The sequence below is a fragment of the Chiloscyllium plagiosum genome, unplaced genomic scaffold, assembly GCF_037043375.1.
Source record: "Chiloscyllium plagiosum isolate Xiang-an unplaced genomic scaffold, Cpla_swu_hap1 HiC_scaffold_3, whole genome shotgun sequence".
Lineage (NCBI taxonomy): Eukaryota > Metazoa > Chordata > Chondrichthyes > Orectolobiformes > Hemiscylliidae > Chiloscyllium > Chiloscyllium plagiosum.
This window is the reverse complement of record NW_028270141.1, coordinates 105,920,193-105,937,882: the sequence shown is the minus strand read 5'-3', so window position 1 is coordinate 105,937,882 and position 17,690 is coordinate 105,920,193. Positions and strand designations below refer to the sequence as shown.

Here is a 17,690-nt window from a genome sequence, read left to right as displayed (position 1 = left end):
TTCCAGCTGTCCCTTTACCTGCAAATATCTGTGCCCAATCAGTTTTCAAAAGTTCTTGCCTAATACCGTCAAAATTGGCCTTTCTCCAATTTAGAACTTCAACTTTTAGATCTGGTCTATCCTTTTCCATCACTATTTTAAATCTAATAGAATTATGGTCGCTGGCCCCAAAGTGCTCCCCCACTGACACCTCAGTCACCTGCCCTGCCTTATTTTCCCAAGAGTAGGTCAAGTTTTACACCTGCTCTAGTCAGTACATCCACATATTGAATCAGAAAATGTTCTTGTACACACTTAACAAATACCTCTCCATCTTAACCCTTAACACTATGGCTGTCCCAGTCTATGTTTGGAAAGTTAAAATCCCCTACCATAACCACCCTATTTTTCTTACAGATAGCTATCTTCAACAGCTATAACAACATGTTTATAATCAAGTGTATATTGTGTGTGTTTGTGGAAGCAAGTTACGGGAATGTCCCTGAATTCCTAATATGTAATCCTGGCAAGGTGCACTGGGCACTGGGAGCACTGAAGGTGCAAATTTCCTCTGGTGATTGAAATTTTTTTCTGAGTTATGTCTCTTTCTTTATGTTGCTTTACAAAGCAGCCTGCTGTCTCTTTAAAAGCTAATATGCAGAAAACAATGCACTCTGTAAATAAACAGATTGGCAAACACCTTGAAGTTATATGATGAATCTATTTTCTAATAGGTTAAAGCCGTTGTTCTGGATCCAAGATATGAGTTCAATGTTGACAGAACCCTCACAAAGACTGATGTTCGCAAACTCATCACGGTAACTGTTTAACTATGCTAATGTTGTCTGTGTGAAAACTAAACAATGATCTGTATTTTGCCCACATTGGTTTTCTTCCTTTTCTTGTCCTTCACAATAAAGTGGTAACTCATGCGGAGTTACAGTCCCATTTCCTTCATACATTATTTAGGTGATCATTTTGTATGTAAGCTTAAGTAATGATTGGAGATGAACTGTTCACCCAAGAAGCTAACACAGCTGACCTTTTCCCTTGTTGACATGCATTCCAGTCCCACCAGAGGTCACTGTAGGTCACTGTATGCGGGATCACAGTAAGGGCAATTTTAGCATATCAGCCGTTTCTTTCCATTGAGTTCAAATCACTGAATGCATACCAAAGATATAACTGGTCGGGTGTACATTCAGCAGTACAGCACAACAGAGTGATTTTACTAACCAAGATAGCAGATGAGTTCAAAATATTTTAAAAGCAAGAATCTTTTAAAACCTTTTAAAAAGAGAGGTTGTGCTTGCAAAGTTTACGTGCTGTAGCCTTTTGTAGAAACATAAAAAGCCCTAAAGCCAAACATCTTCAGCTGCTTCAAGAATGGCCATCATAAAGTCAGAAGTTGGGATATTTGCTGATAATTGCACAATGTTCAGCATCATTCACAACTCCTCAGACAGCAAGCAGTCCTTGACCAAATGCAGCAAGACCTGGACAATATCCATGTTTGGGCTGAAAGATGCCAAGATTTGAGCCATACAAATTCTAAGTAGTGACCATTTTAAACAAGAGTCAATCTAACTATTGTCCCATGACGTTCAAAGGCATTACCATCATTGAATCCCCATCAACATCTGGATGTTCCTATTGATCAGAAAATGAACTGCACGAGGCATTAAGTACAGGGAATCTTACAGTCACTTCCTGTCTCCCCAAATCATGTCCACCATCTACAAAGCACAAGTCAAGAATATGATGGAATACTCCCCACTTGCCTAGATAAGTGCGGCTCTAACAATACTCAAGAAGCTTGACACCATCCAGGACAAAATAATCTGCTTGTTTGGCACCACATCCACAAACTTCCACTCCCTACACCACTGACACTTGGTAACAGCAGTATGTACTATCTACAAGATGCATGTGGAAATTTACCAAAGATCCTTAGACAACATCTTTCAAACCCACAACCACATCAATCCAGAGGACGAGGGCAGTGAATACATGGGAACAATACCACCTGTAAATTGCTCTCCAAGCCACAGGCTATCCTGATTTGGAAATCTATCATTGTTGCTTCAATGCTTTTTGGTAAAAATCCTGGAATTCCCTCCCTAAATGGCATTGTGGGTCTATCTACAGCATGTGGACTATAACAGTTCAAGAAGGGTAATGATTGCTGATCCAGCTAGTGGTTCCTACATCCCACGGGTGAAATCAAAAAAGTGCAGTAATCCAGAGTTACCAGTTAATTAAGATACCAGAGCTTATAAACGCATGACTGTCACACTTTGTTTTGGTCATTGATAAGAATGAACGGTCGAATGCCTGGTGCTGTCTAACTTCTCAGGGGCTAAATTTAATTTAACCTGTCTAGCAGGTACCGGGTATAGGGAGGGCAAATTGAGTTTAATACATTGAAGAGTAAAAAGCAGGCAGTGTATATTTGAGGCTGAATGTATCCTTTGAGTTTTCTCTGCTCTAGCTTTTTAAACTGATCGTGTCTGGACTGTTCCCTGACTGTCGACTTTGCCCATTCAAAAATACAGCATTTTTGAACCAGTCTTTTCCAATCCTCACATTCCCAACTGCTCTAAGTTACCTCTGACAGGTAGAGTACGTGTGGTGAGACGTTCTGATTATGAGGATGAAATGAAGTGATATGTCACTGAGCAGCCCACTGTGGGTGTGGTTCTGAGTAACTTCTATCTCCATCACCTTGCTACAGTACCTGGAAACATTACCCTTGTTTAAAAACAGAGGTGTGTAATTAGCTAAACTGCTTGTGCAGAGAAACAGCATGAACCAGGTAGACCAAATGGCCTTTCCTTCCTCTATGCTATACAAACCACTGAATTAATGTTAAATAATTATTGGCTATTTTCTGGCAATCACTGACCTTTTCTAGTTCCATAGAACATAGAACAGTCCAGCACAGTACAGGCCCTTCGGCCCTCAACGTTATGCCGGCCTTTTATCCTACTCTAAGATCAGACTAACCACATACCCTTCATTGAACTATTTTCCATGTGTCTATCCAAGAGTTGCTTGAATGTCCCTAATATATCTGATTCTACTACCACCGCTGGCCGTGCATTCCACATACCCACCACACTCTGTAAAGAACCTACCTCTGACATCTCCCCAAACCTTCCTCCAATTACCTTAAAATTATGCCACCTCATGATAGACATTCCGCCATGGGAAAAAGTCTCTGGCTATCCACTCTCTCTATCTATGCCTCTCAACATCAAGCCACCTCTCATCCATCTTCGCTCCAATGAGAAAAGCCTTAGCTCTCTCAACCTTTCTACATAAGACATGCCCTCCAGTCCAAGCAGTATCCTGGTAGATCTTCTCTGCACCCTCTCTAAAGCTTCCACATCCTTCCTATAATGAGGCAACCAGAACTGAACACAATATTCCAAGTGTGGTCTAACCAGGGCTCTACCGGGATGCAGCATAACCTCACAGCTCTTAAACTCAACTCCCCTGCTAGTGAAAGCTAACACACCATATGCCTTCTTAACAACCCTATCAACTTGGTTGGCAACTTTGAGGGATCTATGGACATGGACCCCAAGATCCCTCTGTTCCACCACATTGCCAAGAATCCTGTCTTTAACCCTGTATTCTGCATTCAAATTCAATCTTCCAAAATGAATTACTTCACACTTTTCCAGGTTGAACTCCATCTGCCATTTATCAGCCCAGTTCTGCATCCTGTCAATGTCTTGTTCCAACCTACAATAGCCCTCCACACTATCCACAACTCCACCAACCTTTGTGTCATCAGAAAACTTACTAACCCACACTTCCACTTCCTCATCCAAGTCATTTGTAAAAATCACAAAGAGCAGAGGTCCCAGAACCGTCCCTGCGGAACACCACTGGTCACCAAGCTCCAGACTGAATACTTTCCATCTACGACCACCCTCTGTCTTCTATGGGCCAGCCAATTCTGTATGCAGACAGCCAGATTTCCTGTATCCCATGCCTCCTTACTTTCTGAATGACCCTATGATGGGGACCCTTATCAAACACCTTGCTAAAATCCACGTACACCACATCCACTGCTCTACCTTCATCAACGTGTTTTGTCACATCCTCAAAGAATTCAATCAGGTTTGTGAGGCTTGACCTGCCCCACACAAAGCCATGCTGTTTATCTCTAATCAAACTATGGTTTTCCAAGTAACCATAAACCCTGTCCCACAGAATCCTCTCTAATACTTTGCCCACCATTGACATAGGAGTCTATAATTCTCAGAATTATCCCTATTCCCTTTCTTGAACAAAGGAATAACATTTTCAACCTTCCAATCATCTGGTACTACTCCAGTGGACAATGAGGACGCAAAGATCATAACCAAAGGCGCAGCAATCTTTTCCCTCGTTTCCTATAGCAATCTTGGCTATATCCTGTCTGGACCAGGGGATTTATCTATCGTTATGTTTTTCAAAATTTTCAGCACATCCTCCTTCCTAACATCAGGCCTTCCTGCCAAATCAGCTAAATAGTCCCTACTGCATTCATTTTCCCAGGTTGTCTCTTCCCTTTCCGATTCAGGAGCACTTAGATTAGATTTTCTACAGTGTGGAAACAGGCCCTTCAGCCCAACAAGTCCACAGCGACCCTCCGAAGAGCAACACCCCCCCCCAGACCCAACTCACTCTGACTAATGCATCTAACACTGTGGACAATTTAGTATGGCCAATTCACCTGACCTGCACATCTTTGGATTTTGGGAGGAAGCGGGAGCATCCAGAGGAAACCCACGCAGACACGGGGATAATGTGCAAACTCCACACAGACAGTCGCCCGAGGCTGGAATTGAACCTGGGTCCCTGGTGCTGTGATGCAGCAGTGCAACCACCTTTACTGGTGTTCTATTTCCCAATAATATTCTTGTTAGCTGACCATGGAAGTGAGACATGTTGTGGTTGAGGCAGAAATCGATATTACCAGATTACTGTCTTTCTGCTTGCTGTAGAATGGCAGAACCAAACTACACTTTTCACTTGTTGTAAACCATTGAGGACAGGGGTTGCCAGCTTGCACACTTTGAAACATAAAGGATTCTTAAGGGGCTTGACAGGGTAACTGCTGAGAGGAGACTTCCCTTCATGGGAGAGTCCAGCACCAGGAGTTGCAGAATTAAGGGACACCAATTTAAGACTGAGACAAGGAGGAATTTCTTCTCTCAGAGTCTTTGGAACCCCTTGCCACAGAGAGCTGTGGGGCCAGAGTCCTTGTGTGTATTTAAGGCTGAGGTAGGTGATAGATTCTTGATCAATAGGGGAATCAAGGATTATGGGGAAAAATGCAGGAAATTGGATGTAAGGAATGTCAAATCAGCCATGATCCTATTGAATGATGGAGCAGACTCATGGGCAGACTCCTATTCATATTTCTTATGGTCCTATGATGGTTGCAATAACTAAGTGGGAAAGAAATTCAGATAGGGTCAATGCGCTATTGCTTGTTAAATTTTATTTACTCACTTGACCTTTTACCACGTTAGAGATGATATAAAAATGCAAGTCATTGTTTTTGGTGCATACATAGAATGTTGTATTCATAATGATATAAAAGGATAACATTCGGCCCATCAAATGCATATAAGTTATGGGCCCCCTCATCTGAACCTGAACTCACAAGCCTGGATGTATTACTTGGCCATTTCTGTCACACTGCGAGGAATAAGTTAACTAACCTTGTGTCCTTCTACTGCATGTTCCTGGAATCTTGTCATCTTTATTTTGAACATAAACCAGAACTTTAGAGGTACAACTGTGGATTTTCTGGCCTAAATGGATAATTCAGAATATTTTTTATTTCAATTTTGCTTTTTAACAAGACCATCAACACTTATTTTCTAGACTTGTGTGGACAGATTGCTTGAAACACAACGGTCATCTCTTGACACAATCAAGATGCAAGTTTACTTTGATATGAATTACACAAGTAGAGGTCAGTTTCCCTTATTACCTTTTTCAGGCAAACTGTTTTAAAAAGTTAGGTTGATCGAAATTACTAAGCTTGAAGTCAATCTTCCATTAGACTGTATTTTCTTTATATCTCATGTTTTTGGGCTCTCTCTGATCTGTCCATTTTACATTTGCAAAGGTCAAGCATTTTGAAAAGAAATGTACTCCCCATATCTTTTAGCCGTTTCAGATTGTACCAGACAAATTACAGACAAATTGCTCAGAAACCCAAGAAAACCTTATCTCGATGAAGTACTTAGTAGGTCAAGTGACATCCATAGAAACATCAGCAGTAAACGTGTCAAGCATTTCTTCCTTCTCTCAAGAGAATTTTGCTGTGAACTTGTCATGAACTTGTCCCTGTAACTTGTCCCTGAACACCACATTCTGACACCCCTTTAAACATAGCCTTTTGCAGAGACACAAACAAAATGTCTACCCAATGACATTTTCTGCTTCGACTGCTTTCTCTGCCACTCTGACAGTCTATTAATAACAATCTAATCCTCAAATAACCTATTCCACATCCTGGTAGAATGGGTGAGCTTTCAGAGGCATCTGCTGCAGTGAGGTTTCAAGCATGGTTTGAAGGAGGTTTTAAAAGACTTCGAAACTGTAGATGGTTGGAGCACAGAAAGAGCTCATTCATCCCTTTAAGTATTGAGTCACATCTTTGCACAAGGGATCAAGAATAAATCCCAATGCTCCCTTCACTCCCTTGAGCCCTGCTTCTACCTTTACCTCAAATTCTTCCCTTTAAAGATTTATCAGTCCCTTTCAACCATTCTCTGAGGCAGTGTCTTCCAAAGTGCTACAATTCTTTCTGGAAAGAATATTCTCTTAACCTCTTCTCACTGTCTCATTGGCAATTGCTCAATCAAGGCTTCCCAGTCACGGAATTGACTTTCTGTATTCACTCAATCAAAGTTCTTCAGAATGTTATAAACCCAAAGACTGGTGTGAGGGTCAACATAGAAATAATTGTCTAAATCTAAGCAAAAAGAGTAAGAAGAAAAGTCATAAAGCGATAAAGATGATTTAAATATTCTATTAATTTACAGGAAGTAATAATAAAATTAAGCAGGAGGGATTTTTTTTTAAAAAAGCTTTTAAAAATTATATTAAATTTGCCTGTGCCTCACTTTCAAATGTGACATATCAGAAAATATGGGAAACACTCCCATCAGTGTGTCAGAAAATATGGGAAACACTCCCATCAGGGCTACAGTTTTTCAATTAAGAGTTATATACAAGAATGCATGCCCCTTCAGATGTAATACAAATCAGTTGTAAATAGCCCTTTTGCTTAAAGTATACAGTATAGGGCCATTACAGGACCTGGCTACAAGCTTGTGAAGTTATTCCAGGTCATAGAGTCTTTATTTTTAGAATTTTAGGATATAATTTTTACTTTATACAAAATGCCAATGCCCAATCTTTCCAAGCCCATTAAGGTCTAAGCAGTGAACCATGTAATAAAAGTGGCAAATGTGGAATAAGACAAAAACACTCATTCACTAATCTTCCTTTTGAAAATGCTGTGCCCACACCCTGATAGAAGTGCCAATTAGACAACCCACTGAAACATCAATAACAGAGGCCTCATCAATTTCATACCTCTGGAGATGTCAATCAAGAAAAGTCAACAATTGACTTTAGTTTTCTAAACAGATACCCATGATGAGCAAATTCTTTTGTTGGCTTGGGCTCACAGCCAAGCCTCAGTTTGAGAGGATAAGGGATCATTGTAGACATTTAGGGAGACTTCAGTTAGCATTGAGTTGGCATGGAGAGTATAAGGGGCCATGGAGGTATTTAGTGGGAAGAGAAGCGATGAGGGGAATGTGTGTATGATATGGTGTATATTGGAAAATATAAATGGCCATGGAGAATGGACAAATGGTGGGTTGGGGGGGGGTTGATATAGGGTGCGTCCAGTGAGGTGAGGGAAGTGTAAAGGATCTAAAATCTTCTAAGCAACTGGGGCAAAGTTCCAGAGAATAAAAGTGGACCTTCTAACCAACCCACATTGGCACTTGTCTACCCACTGAGTGATTTCATTCTGGGGACAGCAGACATGAGTCCACCCACAGTCAAGCAAAAGAGTGTGGTAAGGAGCCAAAAGAGAAACAAAAGATGAGTCAGGAGGAGGTTTAACTGTAATAGCAGTACGATCACCAGCAGATGCTCTCTGATCAAATGGTGGCAGAAGTTAGGATCTAAAATTGTTGAACTCAAGAAAACTGTAAAGTGTCCAATCAGAACTGAAGGTACTTTTCTGAGCATGCAATGAGTTTCATTGGAACAATGTAGGATGCTGAGAACAGAGAGGGCACGGTGAGGATGTGGGGGAGAATTAAAGTGACAGCCATCACAAACATGAGCTGTGGACTTAACATAGGTGTTCTGCAAATCAGGCACCAAATATGGATTTGGTCTTCCCTGGGATAAAGGGATCATACCATAAGCATCAAATACAGTATATTAAATTGACAGAAGTACAAATAGTAGCTGTGTCACCCAGAAAGGGGTGTTTAGGCCTTAGACAGTGAGAAGGGAATGGATAAAATGTAGATGTTGTATCTCCTGCGCTTGCACAAGAAGGTGCCGGGGTTGACTGAGGAGTCAACTTGTCACAGAGGAAGTTGTGCATTTAACATATTGAACGGAAAAAGGAAGGAACAGTGTTGAGTGTTGGCATCACACTGGAGGTGGGAGAAATAGCAGAGGAAGATCTGACAAATGTGGAGGTTCACGGGAATGGAAGATGAGGACAAAGGGAACCCTATCCTAGTTCTGGAAGGGAAGGAAGATGGTGAGACCAGAAATGTGGGAAATAACATAGTCACAGTTGAGGAGTCTGTCAACAATAGCGGAAGAGAATCCTTGGCTGAGCGCAAAAAAACAACTTCACTTGTCCTGGTCACTCAAGCTTATTGGGTTAATGTTCGCACTTTCCATACAATAACTAATGAGACCATAAGAAATGACACAGAAAAATTGCAAATATCTTTCTATATATCGTTTCTATGTTTTTGCGGAATTACAAATTAGCACTGAGCTGTTTTCATTACCTCACTACAGCGGAATTTCTCGCTGAGCATCGCAGTGTCTTGGAATCTAGGTTGGCCCCAGTATGCAGAGAAATCACAGACAGTCGCGCTAGGACACGGGATGAATTTGAATGTCTTTACCGTAAAATTGTAAGCTACATGCTGCTGCACTCAGGCCTTGGCTCTCCCACTGAACTAAGTGTAGTGAGAGAGGCAACCGGTAGGTGATGTAATTTCTCTTCATCTTTTAATATGTAACAAAAACTTGAATGTAATCAAATATTCTTAGCCCCCTCCATCGAAGCGAAAACTGACACAGAACCATGTATTCAGAGAAGTGACTGGAAGCTTGCCCAAAGTGGTGCATTTTGAAAGGAGTGAGATAGGTAGGCAGGCAGAAAGGCTTCGGGCAGTGCTTCCTCAAGTGCAGGCCAGGACCCCAAGTGGGGTGGTTTGGAGGTTCTGACGCAGCAATGATTGACATGGAGTCCTGAGCAAGTAATCCCAGCTGTACCCCTGCTCTGACATTTCCAAGGCAAAGTTTACACCAACTTTTTGACCATGAGATGAGGGTCACAAAGGGAAAGGTTTCGGAAGCACTGGTTTACAGGAAGCATTTCAAAGTTTGGATCAAGTTAGATGAAGGCATGAGAAGCAAAGGCAAAGGACAGAGGATGAAGGGAAAGCTATGCTCAAAAGAATGGATTTTATGTATTAACGTAGAGTGCTGGAGGAGATTACAGTGGAAGGGGAAAGCTGAGGTGTTTGCAGCATTTTAAATGAAGCTAAGGATTTTGTTATGGATGCACTGATGGATAGGGAATTAATGCTGGAGATGATGAAACTTAGTGTTATTTCAGAAGAACTTTAATCATTCAGACATTTGCAGAATATGAGGGACTGATAAGGAAAATATTAGATCACCCAAACCCAGAAGTGATGAAAGAACAGTGGAAGGATTTGAGCACCAAAGTTGTTGAGGTAGAATTTGAGATCAGTCAATATATGAAGTGAGCAGCTTTGCCCAATAGGAACCTCCAATCCTGGCTGAGTTTAGCTTTGAAGTTTAACTTGGAGTCATGTAGGACACTAAGGTTGTGCCCTGCTGTGTCCAGCTGAAGCAAACATGCCAGGATCGGGATGAGATAAAGTGTGGAGTCTGAATTGGAGCAAATTCTTACCTACATGTGACTTTGGTGCCTGATCAAATGTCCAATGACTCATCTCAGTGTGAATCCTGAGGTCAGGGCTAGTTGGAAAAATATGCTGGATGTCATCAATGGACAATGTGCTCAAGGAGCAACATGTGGATGACAAGGAGTGTTCCAAGTATGGAGTCTTAAAGTGCTCACAGGTCCACCATGAGCAAGTAGGAAGGAGGATCCTTAACTGAGAGAAGCCACTCTCTGAGAATACTGGACAGTTAGTAAGAACTACAAAGCTGCAATCTTATTCAAATATTGCTTTCAGGTTGTGATTTGAAAAGCTAGGGCAGATGTTTTTTAGGTGGCACACTTTTCAAAGCATTGACAGGGAACACCAATCGCCACCTATGCTTGCTGTCCAATAGTGAACAAAACTGCTTGTGCTCCGATAGTGTTAACAGGCTAAAGGTAGGATTTCCACTCGACCAGACGGCTGGCAATGCCATCATCCTAGAAGTGATGAGGAACTGAACAACGAGCAGACTCCAGATTGCAGATTTTGTTGCACTCTCTCTCTCTCTCTGCTAATAGTATCCTTCATGAAGTATTTTTACTGATGACATAATGCACCTTATTTTTCCTGTTGACTTTTCTTTACTTAGCTGCTCTGCAAAGTGTTTTTCCACAAGTGGAACTGGGTACCTTTCTTGCTCTCACAAAAAAGGACAAGGAGCGACAGTTGAATGAACTAAGTATGATTGTCACTGGCATTCGGCTGTTCAATAAGAACTGTAAGAAGGGTGGTGAAGGCATTGATGACTGTAAGTACTGTATTGTGAAAAAGATTTCAAACCATGTAGTTAGGCTTCTAGATTTGACTGTTAAAATTCTAAAGTAAATTTTCCCTAAATTCCACATTTTGAATATCAGTAGGTAAACCCTGTATCCAATTTTGATGTAAAATTCCATTTGTTTGAATTTAAGGCTCCAGGTTCACAGTTGTCCAAGTATATGCAGTGACCATTTATAAGGAATTTTCAGATTCTTAAGCTTATTGAGCAGCAGGGATTTGATATGATACATAAGTTTAATTAAGCAAAGAAAGCGTACAACCCGTGACATTTGAGGATGGCTCACTGATTAGATTAGATTCCCTACAGTATGGAAACAGGCCCTTCAGCCCAACCCGACCCTCTAAAGAGACACCCACTCAGATCCATTCCCCTACCCTATATTTGTCCCTAACTAATGCACCTAACACTACGGGCAATTTAGCATGGCCAATTCACCTGACCAGCACATCTTTGGATTGTGGGAGGAAACCGGAGCAAACTCGAGCAGACATAGGAAGAATGTGCAAACTACATACAGACAGTCGCCCAAGGTGGGAATCAAACTTGGGTCCCTGGTGCTGTGAGGCAGCAGTGCTAACCACTGAGCCACCATGCTGCCCACGATAGGGAGAAACTTGAAATTGGCACAGAATGTGTCAATCTCTTTCAAGTTTTGAAAGCAACTCTTTCAAGTTGTAAAGTAAAATAGCTGGGAAACAACCTCAACTACTTTTGGTTCACCTTGCAACTGAAGAAGACTGTTCCCTGACTAGGACTGCCCTCTGACTCTGAGCACTTGTTGTGATACCCTATTTCTAGGGGCTGTGTCAATCACATGTTCCACATGATATCAGATGACTGCTGTCCCCTTACCCACCTCTGTCTGACTGTTAGTTGCCATTTCTTCTAAGAACAAAACTTCCTATTTTCCCAAAACACTGCATCAATAATAGGATGTGTACAGAGCTACATAATTCCTTGATGTCATCTTAATGCAATATTGTGCCCTTGGCAATCGTGGTGATTAAAACTAATTTCTGCTGTAAAAGCATTTAAAAATCTCATGTTACATGGGAAATTCTAGGAAATATTGATTTTAAAGAGACCCTAAATAACAAAACTTTGTGTGCTACTGTAACACATTACCTAACATAAAGAATGATAGTTATGGTTGTTGGAGATCAATCACCTCAGGCACACAACATCACTGCAGGGGTCCATGGCTAAACCATCTGCAACTGCTCCATGGGTAACCTTTCCTCCATCATAATGTCAGAAGTGAGGTAGCTTGCGTACCATTTGCATCTTTAAGGTAGTAAAGCAATCTGTGTGTCTACAATTAGTTAGTCTCAGACAACAGTCAGGCCTGAGCTGATAATTGACAAGCAACATCAATGCCACACAAGCACCAGACAATTCCCTTCTGAAAACAATAGCAAACCCACTATCTCTGTTTCAGATTCAATGACATTACCACTGCTGAATCTCCTAACATCAGCATCCTAGGAGTAACTATTGATCAGAAACTGACCTGGACCAGCTGTATTGATACTGTGTAGGCCAAAAGCTGGGAGTTTGGCAGTAAGTAACTCAACTCCTGTATCTCCAAAGCCAGAGCGAGATCTACACGACACAAACCACGTGTGCAGGACTCCCCAGCTTTCAGGAGGGAGTATTTATGGAGGTGCCTGCTCCTTATTGTTGTTTGAATTGTCTACCATTACACATAACTGAGTGTGATCAGATAGTGAAGCATTAATCTGATCTGTTGGTTGCGGTAAAATGCATCTATTTTAACTTGATCCTTCTGTATTTCGGTGAGCTTGTGTTATGATCCTAGCTGGTGATAATATTGGACAAGTCAGCTCCAAGAGTGAAATCTGGTTTGATAGACACAAGAGCTGCAAATATTCTTTTAATAAAAGAACAAAGAGACACGATGGCCAAGTGGTGTTACCACTAGACTATTAATCCAGAGACCCAAGTAATGTTCTGGTACATCTGGTTTCAATCCCACCATGGCAGATGGTGGCATTTTGAATTCAATTTAAACAAAATTCTGAAGTAAATAGGCTAATGATGACATGAAACCATTGTTGGTGGTTGGGGAAAACCCCTCTGATTCCCTAATATCCTTTGGGGAAGGAAACTGCATCCTTACTTTGTCAGGCCTACACGTCACTCCCAAGTTTACAGTAATGTGGCTGACTCTAAACTGTCCTCTGAGCAATAAATGCTGGTCTGACCAACAATGCACATATCCTGTGAATGAATTAATTTTTTAAAAAATCAATAAGTATATAAAGTCAATTCCACTTGAGATGGTTTGGAAAGCTGTTATCATAATGAGCAAAAGATTCAACCCTCTATCCCCTACAATGTTCTTTATGGATACTTAACCTCCTCAAACCCAAGTTCACTACTCTAAAATTTCTGACTCAACTGACAAAGTCGCAAACAGCGTTCTTTCAATGAATTTCTGCACGTTCACCAGCTATGATTTTCTTTATAATCATTTCCTTCCCAAGATACACACAGATGTTTCCTCACTAACTCTAAGAAAATCTCAGGTCTTGTCCCCCTATTTTGAATACTGTTAGGTTAAACAACTTACCCGGTTGATGTGAATCTTTCCTTCTGAACTGGACCCGGTTCTGCTTCTGCCCTCTCCATCTGTCTCCCACTGGGATGTAAAATCTCAGCTCAGTAAACACTTCAACCATCATCAAATAGCTTGTCTGGTCATTTAGCTTAAGTCACATGGTAGTTTGGAAATTGCTGTTTAACCCCCAATTTAAAAGGTACTTCCTGATTCTCTTTGAAAAAAATGTCATCCTCATAAAACCGAAAACCCATTAACCTCTCCTTTAGAATCAAGTTCCGAGGTAGGAGTTTATTATAAACTATAAACCCGCCACGGCTGCAACTTATTTCCAAATTGTTCATCTCATGCTAACTCTCACTGCGATTATCTTAAGTTACTTCTGTATAATTGAAATACATTTGCAAACACAGTGCCTGCCATTCTAAATGAAGCTGTGCCAGCAACCAAACAAAATGTTGAGTCTGAGCTACAAGCCACGCAGCAGCTTATCTACCACTATACGTCTATTATCGAGAGGCTGGAGAAAAGCAGAGCACAGTGGTATGAAGAAAATGGGTTACATGATAAACTGAAGGAGGCTTTATACAATGTGAGGCAACATGAGGTCTTTCTACAAATTATTGTGGTAGGTTATTATTCTAAGTGTTATTATACATTTATTACCATTGTAATGGAAGAAATATATAATTATTTCTTTTAATTTTAAATGGAAATTTGTGTAAAGTATTTTTTTCTCTATTTTTGTCTTCACCACTCACTGCCCCCCAACCTCTATTGCCTTTATCCCTGCATCCCTTTTCCTGTGTAAAGTGGTGTTATGGAAATGTGCCTTTTGGAAAGAAATGTTCATGCTGGAAATTCTGGTATAGGTCACTGGCAAGAGTCATAGAGTCATAGAGATGTACAGCATGGAGACAGATCCTTCGGTCCAACCCGTCCATGCCGACCAGATATCCCAACCCAATCTAGTCCCACCTGCCAGCACCCGGCCCATATCCTTCCAAACCCTTCCTATTCATATACCCATCCAAATTCCTCTTGAATATTGCAATTGTAACAGTCTCCACCACATCCTCTGGCAGCTCATTCCATACACGTATCACCCTCTGCATGAAAACGTTGTCCCTGAGTTCTCTTTTATATCTTTCCCCTCTCACCCTAAACCTATGCCCTCTAGTTCTGGACTCCCCGACCCCAGGGAAACGACTTTGTCTATTTATCCTATCCATCCCCCTCATAATTTTGTAAGCCTCTATAAGGTCACCCATCAGCCTCCGATGCTCCAGGCAAAACAGCCCCAGCCTGTTCAGCCTCTCCCTTTAGTTTAGATCCTTCAACCCTGCCAACATCATTGTAAATCTTTTCTGAACCCTTTCAAGTTTCACAACATCTTTCCGATAGGAAGGAGACCAGAATTGCATGCAATATTCCAACAATGGCCTAACCAATGTCCTGTACAGCCGCAACATGACCTCCCAACTCCTGTACTCAATACTCTGACCAATAAAGGAAAGCATACTAATGCCTTCTTCACTATCCTATCTACCTGTGACTCCACTTTCAAGAAGCTATGAACCTGCATTCCAAGGTCCCTTTGTTCAGCAATACTCCCTAGGACCTTACCATTAAGTGTATAAGTCCTGCTAAGATTTGCTTTCCCAAAACGCAACGCCCTGCATTTATCTGAATTAAACTCCATCTGCCACTTCTCAGCCCATTGGCCCATCTGGTCCAGATCCTGTTGTAATCTGAGGTAACCCTCTTCGCTGTCCACTACACCTCCAATTTTGGTGTCATCTGCAAACTTACTAACTGTACCTCTTATGCTCGCATCCAAATCATTTATGTAAATGACAAAAAGTAGAGGACCCAGCACCGATCCTTGTGGCACTCCACTGGTCACAGGCCTCCAGTCTGAAAAACAACCCTCCACCACCACCCTCTGTCTTCTACCTTTGAGCCAGTTCTGTATCCAAATGGCTAGTTCTCCCTGTATTCCATGAGATCTAACCTTGCTAATCAGTCTCCCATGGGGAACCTTGTCGAACGCCTTACTGAAGTCCATATTGATCACATGTACTGCTCTGCCCTCATCAATCTTCTTTGTTACTTCTTCAAAAAACTCAATCAAGTCTGTGAGACATGATTTCCCACACACAAAGCCATGTTGACTCTCCCGAATCAGTCCTTGCCTTTCCAAATACATGTACATCCTGTCCCTCAGGATTCCCTCCAACAGCTTGCCCACCACCGAGGTCAGGCTCACCGGTCTATAGTGCCCTGGCTTGTCTTTACTCCCTTCTTAAACAGTGGCACCACGTTTGGCAACCTTCAGTCTTCCGGCACCTCACCTGAGATACAAATATCTCAGCAAGAGGCCCAGCAATCACTTCTCTAGCTTCCCAAAGAGTTCTCGGGTACACCTGATCAGGTCCTGGGGATTTATCCACCTTTAACCGTTTCAAGACATCCAGCACTTCCTCCTCTGTAATCTGGACATTTTGCAAGATGTCACCATCTATTTCCCTACAGTCTATATCTTCCATATCTTTTTCCATAATAAATATTCATTTAGTATCTTCCCCATTTTCTGCGACTCCACACAAAGGCCGCCTTGCTGATCTTTGAGGGGCCCTATTCTCTCCCTCGTTACTCTTTTTTCCTTGATATATTTGTAGAAACCCTTTGGATTCTCCTTAATTCTATTTGCCAAAGCTATCTCATGTCCCCTTTTTGCCCTCCTGATTTCCCTCTTAAGTATACTCCTACTGTCTTTATACTCTTCTAAGGATTCATTCGATCTATCCTGTCTATACCTGACATATGCTTCCTTCTTTTTCTTAATCAAACCCTCAATTTCTTTAGTCATCCAGCATTCCCTATACCTACCAGCCTTCCCTTTCACCCTGACAGGAATATACTTTCTCTGGATTCTGGTTATCTCATTTCTGAAGGGTTGCCATTTTCCAGCCGTCCCTTTACCTGCGAACGTCTGCATACAGTCAGCTTTCGAAAGTTCTTACCTAATACTGTCAAAATTGGCCTTTCTACAATTTAGAAATTCAACTTTTAGATCTGGTCTATCCTTTTCCATCACTATTTTAAATCTAATACAATTATGGTCGCTGGCCCCAAAGTGCTCCCCCACTGACACCTCAGTCACCTGCCCTGCCTTATTTCCCAAGAGTAGGTCAGGTTTTGCACCTTCTCTAGTAGGTACATCCACATACTGAATCAGAAAATTGTCTTGTACATACTTAAGAAATTCCTCTCCATCTAAACCTTTAACACTATGGCAGTCCCAGTCGATGTTTGGAAAGTTAAAATCCCCTACCATAACCACCCTATTATTCGTACAGATAGCTGAGACCTCCTTACAAGTTTGTTTCTCAATTTCCCTCTGACTATTCGGGGGTCTATAATACAATCCCAATAAAGTGATAATCCTTTTCTTATTTCTCAGTTCCACCAAATAACTTCCCTCGATGTATTTCCGGGAATATCCTCCCTCCATACAGCTGTAATACTATCCCTTATCAAAAATGCCACTCCCCCTCCTCTCTTGCCTCCCTTTCTATCTTTCCTGTAGCATTTGTATCCTGGAACATTAAGCTGCCAGTCCTGCTCATCCCTGAGCCACGTTTCCGTAATTGCTGTGATATCCCAGTCCCATGTTCCTAACCATGCCCTGAGTTCATCTGCCTTCCCTGTTAGGCCCCTTGCATTGAAATAATGCAGTTTAATTTATTAGTCCTACCTTGTCCCTGCCTGCCCTAACTGTTTGACTCACTTCTGTTCTCAGCTGTACTGGTCTCAGATCGATCTCTTTCCTCACTATCTCACTGGGTCCCACCCCCCCACCTTACTAGTTTAAATCCTCCCAAGCAGTTCCCAGATGCACTCTGATGTCCAGCGATACACGGAATTCAAACAGCAAAGACAGTAACTGTGCAGGTTCTCTCTCTCTCTCTCTCTCTCTCTCTCTCCTGCACTGTCCTCACCATGTGCTTCCTTTGTCTGCTCTTCTCCCTTTTAAACTGCTGTTTTTTTTCCAAAGAAGAGCTCTTACCAATGGCTG

General features: G+C 41.7%; 1 protein-coding gene and 1 long non-coding RNA gene across 2 annotated transcripts in view; one reads left to right on the top strand and one right to left on the bottom strand.

Annotated features, from left to right (window-relative positions):
* The window catches only part of LOC122548369 (uncharacterized), an 84,682-nt gene that overhangs the window by 29,337 nt on the left and 37,655 nt on the right, over positions 1–17,690 (bottom strand). The gene's annotated exons all lie outside the window — the stretch shown is intronic.
* The window catches only part of cfap206 (cilia and flagella associated protein 206), a 58,387-nt gene that overhangs the window by 14,185 nt on the left and 26,512 nt on the right, over positions 1–17,690 (top strand). The window contains exons 3-7 of the mRNA XM_043686925.2: positions 714–797; positions 5,869–5,959; positions 9,061–9,249; positions 10,837–10,995; positions 14,023–14,237. Of these exons, the coding sequence (XP_043542860.1) occupies positions 714–797; positions 5,869–5,959; positions 9,061–9,249; positions 10,837–10,995; positions 14,023–14,237 (738 nt within the window). The remainder of the gene's footprint in view (positions 1–713; positions 798–5,868; positions 5,960–9,060; positions 9,250–10,836; positions 10,996–14,022; positions 14,238–17,690) is intronic.